Here is a 14,864-nt window from a genome sequence, read left to right as displayed (position 1 = left end):
ACAAAGATTTGCGTCAGCCTTTGATAGTAGGCTAATATAGCTAATACAGACACTTACATGATGTGTTGCCTTCATTATAAAACATTTTTATAAGGCTTTTAATTGTTTGTGGCTCCAGACAGATTTTATTTTAGTATTTTTGGTTCAATATGGCTCTTTCAACATTTTGGGTTGCCGACCCCTGCACTAGCCTTTAATTTCTACTGTCTTTTGCTCTTAAAGTAAATAATGACATTCATTGACCTGCACAACGCTTTCTGCATTTGCATTCTGCTAACATGCAAGTTCCTGACATATGCAATTGTATGTAGTACATTTTTCTCTCAAATTTGAAAATACAAAAATTAAAAATACATCTAGCCAGAACAGGAGAGCAAACAGCATCCTCAAGGACTCATCACACCCAGGTCACCACTGGCTTGAACTCTTGCCCTCAGGGAGGCGTTATAACACCATCAAAGCAAGGACAAATAGACTGAAAAACAGATTCTATCCTAGAGCTGTTATTGCCCTAAACTCTGCACTTACCTGAACACTCACCACTTTATTACTTGCTTACCTCTGATAAAGATCTACTGTGCAATATGTTTTTTTTTTAACATTTTATTATGTTTTTAAATGTTCAATTGTTTTATTATTGTTGTTGTCTTAAGACTATTTGATGTAGGTTTGTTTTAAAAGCACTGAGCTGGATTGCTGTCCAATTTTGTTGTTTCCATACAATGACAATAAAGGTATTCTGATTCTGAGAAAGATGAAGTGCTTTATTGGCGCACATTGTATCCAGGTTTGTGCAGGCCACGTCTGGGCCCCGGGCCTTGACGCATTTGCTCTAAAAGAAAGGAGAATTCATTTCCTTGTCATTTGAATGACGCAAAAAGAGAAGTATTAAATTACTGTACCTTAAAACATAAAACTGGCAGACACTTCTCGGTCAGAAGCTCCAAACAAAAGGGATTATTCTTGAAAATAATCTCATTTCTGTGTGACGGGAAAGGAGTTCTGGTCCATGAGCTCTCCCACTCTCTCCTGCAGGGTCTGGACCACCTCTGACAGGATGAACACGTGTGTGTCGTCCAAGTCCTTTAAGATAAACTTCTTCCCCAGGGCCATGGTTTCATCCAGGAACAGGAGGAACTGTTTCATGGCAGGGTCGCTGAGTAAATAAGGCATGAGGAAAAATAAGACGACAACAAAAAAACAGCCCACAAATACAACAGGCGTTTTGTTTTTACCATTCAACAAGAACACCTTTGTGCACGTTGACCATACTGGCTGGCTGTCTTGGATATTAAATTGAGTCACCTGTTGGACCAAAAAATAACATTCGTATTTGAAAGATAGCAAACATTAAGCACAAAGACAGTACACAAATACTGATAACGCATTAGCATGACCCCTTGACGAAATAAACTAAGCTAATGTTAGCCACTGCATGCTGACTACATGTTTAAAACACTTACCGCTGTATTTCGATGTTTGGCATTACAGTACGGCAACTAGCTGCGACAATAAGATGACATTTGGGGGCTTTAAACTGGTGAACTTTACCAACCTGGAGTCTTCTTTTGCCCAATGTTCGCTTAAGTTAGCTTGTGTCGCATTGTACTTTTGACTACGGCGAGTGCGGAGGGACAATGAGCGTCATGCTCTATTGCGCATGCGCCCCGTAGCTCACTCTTTGCAGGTGTTTAGTGTTTACTAAATTTGAGGTAAGGTTGCGAAAAAAAAAATTTCAGTGTTTAAAAAAAATACTTAAAACCGTTAAATGTATAATAGTACTATTAAAAACCCTGCAGGGCTGCTTTTACTTGTCAAAAAACACATTATAAAGACTATCCTACTTTAGCTCTTTAGCCAACATGTAAAGCTAACTATTAGCATATTATTGTTAGCCGGGCTTGCCAATTGACGGTTTAATTGATAACTTCGTTAAAAAAAACATACTAAAACAATGATAAAGACTCAAATGACGCCTCCAACCGAACACATTTTATTGTTCTCTTGTGAAATGTGTGACCACAAAAAAAATGAAGATGAAAATCCTATTGAGTTGTCAGTTATCAAACTAGGATCATCATTATGACTGTTATTCAGTAAAAAGCATAAATATAAATGCACAAATAAAATCCAAATGATACTATTGGTCTTAAATACTGAGGGGTAAGTCCATTTTTTTTTTAAACTGAGTTAATTGTTAGAAAAGGTCTAATTTAGGTGTAAGAAATAAAATCATGGGCATACCTTTTACAGAAAAGGGTTGCCATGATCAACTTTTAAATAAGCTTTGGGTATTAGTGAGATATCTGCATTTAGTTTTGTGCTTAGAGAATGAATAACTCTTCACTGGTTATTCATGTTAATTCTCATTACACGAAAATTACATTAGTCGTTATTTCTGTGGGACCAGGAGGCTGGTTCAAGTATGTTAAGTGGTCGTCAATGGCTGATGGAGCTCTGCAATGTTTCCTGGATGAACTGAAGGCTGCGCTTGTACAAGAATGACTCCTTCTTCTCTGGCTTGCAGATGCTCAGATGATCCACATCCACTTCAATCAGGTCCCCAATGCCAATGTCTACAATCGGAACCCGAGGAAGGTAAGGAGGGGGGTCTGTGTTTTTTTTCATGACATGAACGCAAGCTGACCTCACTTACTTGCTGACTGTGCTGGCACCACCAGTATCTTGATCATAGGACCGATGTTTGTGGGAAGCGTCTCTGCAAAGCTTAACACCTTAATTTGTTCCCCTTTGGCTATGTTCAAGAAGTTCTCGTTCAGGTCGCGCAGGGCTGGTGAGTCTTAATTAAAGCACATCAACTTATCACAGGTGTCATGATAACATTTACATCAATTGCAGACTTTAATGGTAGACCTTTGCAAAGCTCTTGGACTTCGATGGAGGGGAAGAGGAGATATCGGACATTGACTGAGTATTCTGCCATAAAGGTGCCGTGATGAGGTACACTGTAGAACAAAATGCCCTTGGTGTTCCTTAACAGGTCCTGCATGTCTGGGTCTTCAGAGGCATCAATTAGCATTTTTTTCACAAGCAAGCCTGACAAGAAAATGAAGAAAACATGTCAAAAGCGAATTTATTTTGAGCCTGATAAAGACATGGCACACCTCCCATACTGTGAGCTACCCAGATCACCGGTCTGTCTCCAACCCCTGCCATCTTTAGCTTCTTCAGCAGCTCTTGGCTTCTGCTGGCCAAGGACTTCCTGCAGAGAGAAAATTATTAAAATGATCAACTGATTTATTATTATTACTATTGTACAGTGTTTCCTCAAATAGAAATAAACACACATCTATTAGGGCAGGGGTGCCCAAATGTGTTGCCTTCAAGTGCCAAAGTGAAAATGGGCTAATGGGTTATGGGCCAAACAGCGATTTCAAACATAAAGCAGCCCTATACCACCATATAAAAAAAGTGGAGATCATCACATTCAATAGATTGAAACTCGTTAGCCCTGTGGACATGACCATCAGTGATTATGTGAGCTCGAAAGAGGTCATTGATTGATTGATTGAAGCTTTTATTAGTAGATGGCACAGTACAGTACATATTCCGTACAATTTACCACTAAATGGTAACACCCAAATAAGTTTTTCAACTTGTCCACGTAAATCAATTCATGGTCAGTATAAATATGTATCAAATTGGGAAGCTTTGGGTGGGCCCCACTTTGGGCATCCGCGTATTCTGTGTAAAGCATTAATACAGGTACAAATGTACATGTTATTTACAGTACTTAAGATTTTATGCCAGATAACGCAACCCACAGCTTTATCTGGGATTTGGACCAACACTAAAAGCTCCGCACTGGCTGGGAACTTTGTAAAAATCCACCTTTATAATAATATTGAATTATATATTTATCAGAATTTCTACAAAGACATCATTTGTAGCTAAAATATTAGATTACAATAATTAAAAACAAAACAAAAATATTTATAATATATATAATAATTATTGTATTATTATGAATTACATTTTTATTTTATTTTTATTTTTTGGGACATTCTCTTTAAGCTTCAGGATTACAGATGCCATGTCTGCTGCAGGCAGTTTTTGTTGCTATAAAGACATCCGGGGGGATACATGGTTAACTGTATCTCTTACAGTTTAGTGCTTTTGCGCCATCAGCATCTGTTTGAGGTGCAGCATTTATCTGTTAAAATTTCTTTTACAGAGCAATAACGTTTGTCCAAGTCTAACGGTGTGTATTAGATTTGAGGAAATACTATTTTTAAACCATAACATTATGGGGTGGCATTAGCAAGGTAGAAAAGCGCGATAAAAGTATAACCCATTTACCAGTTTTAACTATACAGAGGTCATGTGTTGTACTCAAAGTAAAATAAGCCAGACCTTTGATTCTCAGCAGGACACTGAGCCATCCAGTCACTGAGGTGGCTATCATATTCCACTGATAACACCCTCAGATGTGGACAATCAGCAGCTAACCATGACTGTCAATTAAAAAGCACAATAAGTCAATAATCCCCAATCACAATCAATAAGACACAGTTTTATGGTATCTTACCTTTGGCCAACACTCTGTGTAATCATCCCCGCCATCTTTGGTGTTCTCTTCCTCTAACACGCTTTTGTCCTTCTGGCGCCATGTCTTAAAGGCTGCCCCCAGGACACCGTGGATAAACAGCACGTCTGCTTTAATTGGCTGTCTTAAATTAAGGCAAAAAGTGATTTCAAATATATATGTATTTATAATAAGAGGGACACATTTTAAGGACAACTAAGGTGTTTTCTCCTACTTGTCGCGTGTTTGCGGGTGTAGAATGTAGACCCCATCTTCATACTTTTCTTTCACCGTCTCCCTGTCTAGGTTGGCGAGGGCGCGAGCTGCATGGGACGCCTGCATGACGTGAGGAGATTGCATCATCTCGGCCAGGACCGACACCCATCCTTGAGGTTGGTAACAAAAAAATAGCGGCCATTTTACAGCAGTACAGTTTAAAAACATAAGCTCTAGGGTGCAATGTAGTGTTGTCCCATCCATCCATCCATTTTCTACCGCTTATTCCCTTTGGGGTCACGGGGGGCGCTGGAGCCTATCTCAGCTACAATCGGGCGGAAGGCGGGGTACACCCTGGACAAGTCGCCACCTCATCGCAGGGCCAACACAGATAGACAGACAACATTCACACTCACATCCACACACTAGGGCCAATTTAGTGTTGCCAATCAACTTATCCCCAGGTGCATGTCTTTGGAAGTGGGAGGAAGCCGGAGTACCCGGAGGGAACCCACGCAGTCACGGGGAGGACATGCAAACTCCACACAGAAAGATCCCGAGCCCGGGATTGAACCCAAGACTACTCAGGACCTTCGTATTGTGAGGCAGATGCACTAACCCCTCTTCCACCGTCCCAATACCAACGAAAAGATACCATCATACCAATATGTATTTCAATACTTTTTTTTTTTAATAAAGGGATAAAAAAATTAGATTGGCTTTATTTTAACAGAAAAACCCTAAACCGATTACATACAGCCTGCCATAATCTAAAATCATTTTAGAACATATTTAAATAAAAAGTTTTATTGTCATTGTATTAACTGTATTACGGTTTACAGTTGCCACTCATGGTCTCTGCATTGAGACAAATACAATTACTAAATTAAATACTAGCAACACTACTATTGATAAAATACACAAGGTTAAAGAAACTGGTATACCATACAGGCCTAGTGCAATGTGACAAATGAAAGTTACCCGATTGTACGATGGCCTTGTGAATGCTCTCATTGAGCGCCAGGTTTCCAATGATTCGCACAATGTTCCTCTGAATCTTCTGGGAGTCTCTCCTGAGCTGGTAAACCCTTTGAAGAAGCTGGAGACCCCCGTTGGACACTATGTGGTCACAGTGGCTTTGAACCTGCAAGGCATGAAACAAATACTAACGCCTACTATGGCTAGTAGGGATGTAACAGTATTGTGGTTTCAAAATCTTCACAATAATGCCGTGATGTATGATGTGTTAAACAAAAACTTGGTGAGTGTAGTTATTTTCTGGTGCTTTTGCTGGTCTGAAAATAAACCACATCTCCTAAAATCCTCTGCGCAGGGGCTGGCAATCTCGGCCAACTGATCACCGCGCACTTGTGTTAGTTGCCGCGACTTGCTGTAGTACTAGCGACACTATAATTTGTACTAACATTCCTTTTTTAAATAAGAACAAGAACAAGTAAGTCCAAAGCGTAAGTCTTTTATGTTATGCGTCCCTGTTAGACTAAATCTCAACTCTAAAAAACAGACAAACAAACCCTGGCGAAAACAACGTCTTTGGCGGAGGTAAAGCGTGCAACGTTCGTCCCGAGCGTTCGTCTCGAGCGTGCGTCCCGAGCGTTCCAAGTCAAAACAGACTCAGTTAAGGCGCACTGCGCCGAGGGAAAGGATATTTGAAGTCAGCGAGGCTAAACATCAATATGTGAAGTGTTTACATTATTAAAAGTTAAATTGTGATTTAATTTTTTCCTGAGAAACTGTATTTTCCAAACTGATGTAAACAATGTCCACTGCAGAGGACACTGCTTCTCAGAAAGTAAAAGTTGAAATTTATTGTTTTACAATTTAATTGTTTGTCACTTTAAAGAAAACTCAACTGTAAGTTTATTTAAAACATCTGCTTGAAACAGTGGACGTTCAACCACTATTCTTTGCACTTAAAAATATATGTTTGTAGTGATAAATATGATTAGAACATTTGAAGATGAGGTTTATGTTTATTTACAGCAAGTGTCTTTATCCTAAACATTCTGCACTTTTTTTGAAACGTTGCTTATCAATAACAAAATTATTATGACACATGAGACCACATTAATTTTTTTTCAGGATTCTAAAGACAAAAAAAAAACACTTGCAAGATGCGGCTAATGGGAGTCACCACCATTGTAGCCTTCAAAACCCTCCATCAAAATTGTATATACACGCTGCAAGTGTATATATAATGTAGTAATATGTACAATATTGCGATGAGGTGGCGACTTGTCCAGGGTGTACCGCGCTTTCCGCCCGAATGCAACTGAGATAGGCTCCAGCACCCCCCGCTACCCCGAGAGGGACAAGCGTGGATGGATGGATTGATTTACCGTATTTTAGTTATTTTATGCATTACTGGAACTTATTTCCTCAGCGTATTTATTTCCGTTGCGATACCAACGCACTTCCGACTTCCAGCAACAAATGTGTGTTCCTACTTCCAGAAACAAAAGCATGTTTTTTCCATTCATGGCAGACTTGGTAAAAGATGAAGATGACTATTTTTGGATAAATGAGTATTCACAACCTCATCATTTTGAACCTAAATATATGGAGGATGAACTTCCTACTCAGTGGCCTAGTGGTTAGAGTGTCCGCCCTGAGATCGGTAGGTTGTGAGTTCAAACCCCGGCCGAGTCATACCAAAGACTATAAAAATGGGACCCATTACCTCCCTGCTTGGCACTCAGCATCAAGGGTTGGAATTGGGGGTTAAATCACCAAAATGATTCCCGGGCGCGGCCACCGCTGCTGCCCACTGCTCCCCTCACCTCCCAGGGGGTGATCAAGGGTGATGGGTCAAATGCAGAGAATAATCTCGCCACACCTAGTGTGTGTGTGACAATCATTGGTACTTTAACTTTAACTTTAACTTTAGTTATAAGCTTAGCGAACGTGAAGAGAGGGTGAAACGTTGGAGCTGACAGAAGCCGAGAGAGTCAGGACCGGCGTCACTTGACGGTGTAAATGTGTAGTTTGGAGCAAAGCTAAGCCGATGGAAATGAAGTGTTTACCCAAAATAAACAGGAAAAAAACGTTCCCGGCCAGCTGGACCAAACGGACAAATGTCCCTTGAGTGAGTAACCATAATATTCATCATGATACATGCAGCACTTCATGCTATTGTTTTTACAACTACAGGACATACACTGTTGAGCTAGCTGTGTACAAACAAAACATGAAATGTTGGCTAACACTTCACAGATACTGTAATATGATTGTTAATGTTTTTTAGTTAGTACGGATTGGTGTCCTATCGCACTGTCTTCTGCATTACAAACTCAAAAAACATTCAGCTGCTGACGCAGAAGCTAGTTTAGGACTAATGCCGTAGCATCCTGTCGCAAGGCGATGTGTTACTATGCTAGAAAAACATTTCCTCAGTGTTTGCTTTTTAAATAACAATGTCGCTACAGCTTGGTTATCTTACAGGTTCAGAACATAAACGAAGCATTGCTGGCGGATTTTGGATGCATTTTTTGAGTGATTTAGAGGCAGAATTGATTTCTCCTATTAGATGCATTGCTAGCCAGATAGAACAAGCCAAATATTACGAATTAGAATGCAAAAAAACCCCTAAAACATTTGTTCTTGACCCTCATAACGATTGTAAAATGATAGGCAAAATTCCCCAAAAAGTGCATTTCCACTTTAATACCGTGATAATATCGACATTCTGACATTGTTACATCCCTAATGATTAGTAGATGGGTCTCTCCATTGATTTTACCTTGGAGTGCTGCACTAGGGCTTGTAGGCAGAAGGACTCCACCTTCTCAGAGGGAACAGAGGTGAGGCTCTGGGCGTAGGGCAGCCCGTTGCCACCAAAACACCACAGGCCACCCTTGAACAAAGAATGAACAAAGAATTTGGCGCGTTGGAAGATAAAAACGGGATTGCACTTTTGTCATGTGTCTTTAATGTTCTCTTTACCCGCTGCGCTGCTAACGAGTGCGTGCTCTCCCTGAGGGCCTGCGACGTGAAATACTGAACACACTTGTCCACCTCGGACTGTGGCAGAGAAGCGAGCAGCTGCCTCAGACCGTCCTCTGCTGAGAAACTCTGTGAAGTTGGTGACAAATCTTTGGCTGGTTTTAATGAGGAGTTCTACTAATTCTACTTCATGGCGATACTTACATCATTAAGATCAGGAAGTGCAGGCCCAGGGAGGAAGAATCGCAGGTCGGCCCATGGAGTCCGAGCGAGGCCCACTGCGGTTCTTTGGTCTATAACCTGGGCAGCGGTCTGATACTGGTAGTCTGCATCGTTGACATGATAGAACACTTACGTCTATGTCATTTAGGGGAGCATTTTTGGATTATTTTACCATGCCAGTGGTGATTGTCTGCAAGGTCCTGCACAGCTTGTATTCTGGCGGCCCCATTGTCGGATTGTGTCTTTTTTAGTAGGACCCACAGCGCCACCTCATGTGGGTCTGCATCTACATGACTTAGTCGCTCTATACAAAAAAGAAACATACTGATGCAGTACAAATCGAGAACTGTGCCACAATTTTTAAAATAAAAAGTGCATCTACGGCTCTACCTACGGACCCTATAGACTCTACAGAACCACAGCGAGGGCATTTACAAACCTTGCAGTCGCAAACTTTGTGTCACCGACTTGGCAGCTAGTTTTTGTCAAAGATAAAAAAGGTGCATGTGTTCAGCTTCTCTGGAATCATTACAAATAAATGATTTCATGATAGAGGTCTTCTATTGGATTGTGCAGTGTTAGCAAATGTTGCTGGTGAGTGTATACAACAGACCAGGATGAATGTGAAGAATACAGGTGCTTCCTTTGGCCTTTACAAAAGACTGTGCACTTTTAAAAAAAATATTTAGGTATTTTCAGCCAACAATACATTGTAGGTTAATTCACGGCGTTTCTTACCATCCAATGACTGAAGCAGAAGCCGTGAGGATATTTCTAGAAACCGTCTCGCTGCTTTGTGGAGTTCCCTCCTTGTCTTCTGAGTGAGCCCTGGAAAATATGCCACACCAAAAACAACTATAAGGACAAATATATGATAATAACTGAAATGTATCATTGATTATCATGTCAGCTTGCACATTATACTGTAGGGAGAGGGGTGGTTGACCTCGACTAGTGGCAGGAAAGACAGAGGAAAAAGGAAGAAAGACAGGAAGCGATGCCAGAAGGTGTCACTGAGCCCTTGGACAAGGCTGTCAGAATTTTTCCTGTGTTTTCGATTCAAGAGCATTAAATGGAAGAGGTGTAGTGTTTTTAGAGTTTAGAATTGACTGAAAGTTCATATGATCTTGTTTGTTTTTGTGGAGCTGTTAAAATTTACATAAGGGGTAGATCTGCACTGTAATGTCACGATAATCCTGTACCTGCAGCAAGGTTATCCTTTTCATCCGAGGGACTGGTTCGCAGATAAATGTAAGACTTGTACTTCTCTTGAAGGATCACACTGGTGTCTATGGTCACAGCTTTGTCTAAGGCCGCCACCTCATATGTGATAAAAAGGCAGCCTCTGCAAAAATATATTAATGACACACAAGCTTCCACAAATCAGGCAATTTCCAAGGCAACTTTTCACTCATGACTTACCCGAACACAATTGCACCTGTTACCTTGGCAACCTTTCCTAGATGTTAGGAGAAAAACAATCTTACTTGGTTGTCTAAAAGTAAAACATGCCGCATTTGAGTAAAGTGAGGATGTACAACTCACTTAAATCCTTCCAACGGAGCACCTTGTTGAGACCAGGCACCACAACTGAACTCAATCTCCTATAGTGGATAAAACGCAGGGCAGATGCAGACATCCTCTCCTGTCTGTCCTGTTGGGATCTTCGGTGGGGTCAACATCAAAGACAAACACACAGACCTTAGAATTGGGCGATACACACATTTTGTTATCGATCCATTTGCATGTGCATACATGTCTAGTATTGCTGATACGGATACTTTTTACTTGAATACTTAACAACAGGGGTCCCCAACCTTTTTTGCACCAGGGACCCGTTTAATGTAGGCATTATTTCCATGGACCGGCCTTCCACATGTGGCAGATAAATATAGCAAATAAGTGCATGAAAAAATTCACTATGACGTTGAATTAGTGGGAGCCCCTGGCCTTTTCCCTTTGCAAAGAAGCTCTCCATAGACTTTTGTTTTTTACTAATTTTTGCTCGTAGTAGGCTTTTTTTATTGGCTTTAGTATCTGATGGGTTATAGGTGATACATCACATTCAAGGACAAGAGCATGGATTTATAAGAAAGCTATAAATACCTGCCTTAGTTCCTATAGTATTCTGTGGATTTTTATTTCCATTCTAAAAGTTATGTATTCATATTTTGTGTAATATTTCATATGTAGATGCACTAATGTCAGTCCTATTACACAAGTAGTTAGCAAGCTATGTGTAAGAATAGCAGCACTTTAACTTACTAGGCCAAAGGAGATGTGTATTTTCTTCCTTCAGCACAATTATTATATGCATTGATTGATTGATTGAAACTTTTATTAGTAGATTGCACAGTACAGTACATATTCCGTACAATTGACCACTAAATGGTAACACCCGAATAAGTTTTTCAACTTGTTTAAGTCCGGGTCCACGTAAATCAATTCATCCAACAATTAAGCATTTTTTCCATCTGCCTTATGCACTTTAACTACTATGGTCACTTTGTTCCTGATCTGCCCTGATCTTAGGTCATCAACCTGCCACGGACCGCAGATGGAACCTAGCTTTTGGCTACAATTTGGCACCTTTACATTTATTAATGTGCATTGTCCCATGTAACAAAGATGTAACAAATATAGCAAATGGCGACTTCCTATCAGGAGTTTTATAATACATTTGGGGACGGCGTGGCGTGGTTGGGAGAGTGGTCGTGCCAGCAACCTGAGGGTTACTGGTTCAATCCCCACCTTCTACCAACCTCGTCACGATCTATGTCACCCTTGCTCCTGATGGGTCGTGGTTAGGGCCTTGCATGGCAGCCCCCGCCATCAGTGTGTGATGTGTGTGTGAATGTGGAAATAGTGTCAAAGCGCTTTGAGTACCTTGAAGGTAGAAAAGCGCTACACAAGTATAACCCACATAACCCATTTATGAATAAGCTTATTGGTGTGTCTGGCCAAAGTTAAGTAGGAGAAAATGTGATCGGTTATAAATTATTTAATGTCTCTGTGCGGCCCGGTAGCAAATGCGCCACGGACCGGTGCTGGTCCCCGGACCAGTGGTTGGGAACCACTGCTTTACAAGACAGTTGAATCAACAATTTAACAATATTTAATACAACAATATAACACAAAGTAACAATATCAACAAAATAATCAACGTACTACATTTGAATCACTTGCAATTGTTATAACCAAAAACAACCTTACAGAGCAAAATATCTACACTAAGGCAAAACATATTTCTCATTCAAATCATTTTGGCTTGATCCTGCGACTACCCTTCTCCACTGATTGACTGTAAAGTCAAGCAGCGCTAGCTAATGAGTAAAAAGTCACAGGCTGTCAACTCGTTGTCCAGCACAATTCTTAAGGTGTCGGGGAATTAGGGATTACATAATGTACAGACAAATTAGCTGATATCTCTTATAAATATATATTAAACCACACAAAACCCCTGAAATGTATGCAAATAAACGCTACCCTGGTATCGACAATGTGTAACCTGTGGTTTTACGAATGTTATGATTGTGCTAAGTAGAACATGTATATGTTGAGTTTTACCTCCTGGTAGTTAGAAAGAAGAAGCGAAAGCGACAGTTATACCCACTGGCATGTAAAGCTAACACAACAAAACGCTTTAGACAGCCGAAGTAAATCCCCAGACGTCGCTCCAGCTCGCGGCTAATCAATTGCAGAGTGTCCCTTCAAAAAAAATAATAGTTAACTCGGACAAGGAGCCTGCATTCCCACACATGAACGTTGAACACAAACCAAGCTAGCCCAAATTGGCTGACAGCGACCATTAAAAAGGCGACTTAGTGTATGACAATATCTCCTAAATCCTCAGTTTGTTTGCTAGATAGTCGTTTACTTACACTCATTGTGTCAAACTGCCAAATTACCTTGATTGCCGTCTTGACGAGAGTTGTAAAAGTTGAGTTTCGCCCACTAATGCGGCGCTGTGTTATTGCAGAACATGTCGCACGAATACTACGTCATCAGTGGAACACGTCTCTCACGTGAGTGTGTTTGTACAGTGTTCGCTGCACCCACTTCCACTCTACGATGTAAATATTACAATTGTAATATGACTGCGTGGGTTCTCTCCGGGTACTGCGGCTTCCTCCCACTTACAAAGATGATTGGCGACATTGTGTGAATGTGATTGTGAATGGTTGTCTGTCTGTGTCAGTATACATAGTTTTCACGCCCGACTGATTTCCCATGATGCTCCGCGCGATCCGCCATTTTGAAAGGCAAGCGCACCGGTACAACATCAGCAAATTCATATATACGAACCCGTTCACAAACGTATGCATAATGGCCGAGAAACCAGCAAAAAAGAAGTATAAAGAAGGCTTGGACAACCAGACGTTGGAAAGATACAACCAGAAGACACAATGCATAGGCGTTGACCCGTACGAAGTGCCGAAACAAAGTTTCACGTATGACCACAAATGCCTCCCGGCCATAACGTACATAGACATTTTGAACTACCTCGTCAATTACACCAGTGCCTATACAATGGAGGAATTGAGGGCATTCAAGTCTCTGGAGGCGTACAACCAGTTTATTAACGGATGGGTCAGCGACGTTAAAAGCATGACTGCAAACGAGAAAGTGCTTGTAGTGGGCAGGGTATGTATATATAACGTACATTAAAACCATGTGTTTAGCGAGGACACGTCGGACTCCTTAGGATAAGGGGAGTCTGCCCAAGCCTGTCCTCTCCCATCCACTTATATTTATTTATATATGTGATAAATTTGTTAATCTACTCTGAATGCCATCTGTGGGACCAACAAATCATTTTCAAATAAGGCAACTCAGTGGGGATGTGCCCACGAGGAAACAGCTTTAAAAGCTTACGAAACCAAAATGAATGCAGAACATGAAAACTTCAGTGTAGGCAAATGTGGACTTTTCATTAATCCAAAATACCCACAAGGTTGATACCTAAATATTTTATCCATTGAGATCTACAACTCATTTCGTGTACAAGCAACCTGGGCTGAGATGGGCGCTATATATCCTGAGGGGGGGGGGGGGGGGGGGGCTTTCGCTTTCGTGGTCCATCCCATAAAGGGCTTCGAGAATAGCAAATTGACAAAAAAATAAACAATACATCGTTCTAAAATGTTTAATAAACAGATTGAGACGTAATCCTACCTGTTACAAAGTGATCAGAACATATTTTGGAATGTTGAGATGGCTCCTCTTTCCTGTTGATGCTTGCCAACCACAAGCGTCGTCTCTCCTCGCTGATTTTCCTTGTCTGTTCTCCTTCGTTGTGTCTAATTTTAGGAATACTGAAAAATCCTCGCTGCACTGATCCATCCCGTCGATTTGTACATCCATTCACCCAACAGGAAATAACCATTATGCGCCTTTCACCAGTGTTTGCTCGAAGCTATTGTCAATAATCGTGAAGCGTGTCAACTAGGCCAGGTGTGTTTTGTTTGCCTCCCAAGATGGCGGATGACCCGGGATAACCCGGATGTGTGACGTCACGTAAACACCATGTATTGCAGTGAGATGGCGACTTGTCCAGGTCTTGTCTTGTCTTCCGCCAGAGTGCAGCTGGGATAGGCTCCCCTCCAGCGACCCCGAGATGGATATATACAGTGATGGGCAAGCTACTTGGCAAAAGTCGTAAGCTAAGCTACAAACTACTCTCGATTAAATGTAGCTAAGATACAGGGGAAGCCATCCCACACTACAAGGCAAAAATAGCATGCTACATTTAGCAGCATTTCTATCTATGGGCCCACATGATTAATATCAATGTTAGAAGTGAAGTGAATTACATTTATATAGCACTTTTCTCTAGTGACTCAAAGCGCTTCACATAAGTTACATTTTTAAACCAGTGTGGGTGTCACTGGGAGCAAGTGGGTTAAGTGTCTTGCCCAAG

General features: G+C 41.0%; 2 protein-coding genes across 7 annotated transcripts; both read right to left on the bottom strand.

The window, feature by feature from the left end:
• Positions 1–743: 743 nt before the first annotated feature.
• gtf2h5 (general transcription factor IIH, polypeptide 5) lies at positions 744–1,812 on the bottom strand. Of its 2 annotated transcripts, none has more exons than XM_061929318.2 (4): positions 1,464–1,812; positions 1,236–1,305; positions 903–1,156; positions 744–832 (listed from the first exon to the last, which is right to left on the bottom strand). In XM_061929318.2, the coding sequence occupies exons 2-3, from the start codon at positions 1,268–1,270 to the stop codon at positions 976–978; spliced, it is 216 nt and encodes a 71-aa protein (XP_061785302.1). In that variant the 5' UTR covers positions 1,271–1,305; positions 1,464–1,812; the 3' UTR covers positions 744–832; positions 903–975. The 2 variants fall into 2 exon arrangements, with proteins under 2 accessions (XP_061785302.1, XP_061785303.1); XM_061929319.2 differs by having other exon boundaries at positions 1,556–1,812.
• A 158-nt stretch (positions 1,813–1,970) lies between these two features.
• On the bottom strand, positions 1,971–13,108 carry serac1 (serine active site containing 1). Of its 5 annotated transcripts, none has more exons than XM_061929317.2 (17): positions 12,826–13,108; positions 10,490–10,608; positions 10,367–10,403; positions 10,147–10,289; positions 9,683–9,772; positions 9,117–9,248; positions 8,927–9,048; positions 8,723–8,851; positions 8,520–8,633; positions 5,744–5,906; positions 4,782–4,932; positions 4,550–4,691; positions 4,375–4,475; positions 3,126–3,223; positions 2,875–3,057; positions 2,657–2,800; positions 1,971–2,576 (listed from the first exon to the last, which is right to left on the bottom strand). In XM_061929317.2, the coding sequence occupies exons 2-17, from the start codon at positions 10,581–10,583 to the stop codon at positions 2,440–2,442; spliced, it is 1,980 nt and encodes a 659-aa protein (XP_061785301.2). In that variant the 5' UTR covers positions 10,584–10,608; positions 12,826–13,108; the 3' UTR covers positions 1,971–2,439. The 5 variants fall into 5 exon arrangements, with proteins under 5 accessions (XP_061785301.2, XP_061785297.2, XP_061785298.2 ...); XM_061929313.2 differs by having other exon boundaries at positions 10,490–10,645; positions 12,853–13,107; XM_061929314.2 differs by having other exon boundaries at positions 12,853–13,107.
• Between the last annotated feature and the right edge of the window lie 1,756 nt (positions 13,109–14,864).

The sequence above is a fragment of the Nerophis lumbriciformis genome, linkage group LG34 (assembly GCF_033978685.3).
Source record: "Nerophis lumbriciformis linkage group LG34, RoL_Nlum_v2.1, whole genome shotgun sequence".
Classification (NCBI taxonomy): Eukaryota; Metazoa; Chordata; class Actinopteri; order Syngnathiformes; family Syngnathidae; genus Nerophis; species Nerophis lumbriciformis.
The sequence above is the reverse complement of the archived record's forward strand: the minus strand, read 5'-3'. Positions and strand labels throughout refer to the sequence as shown.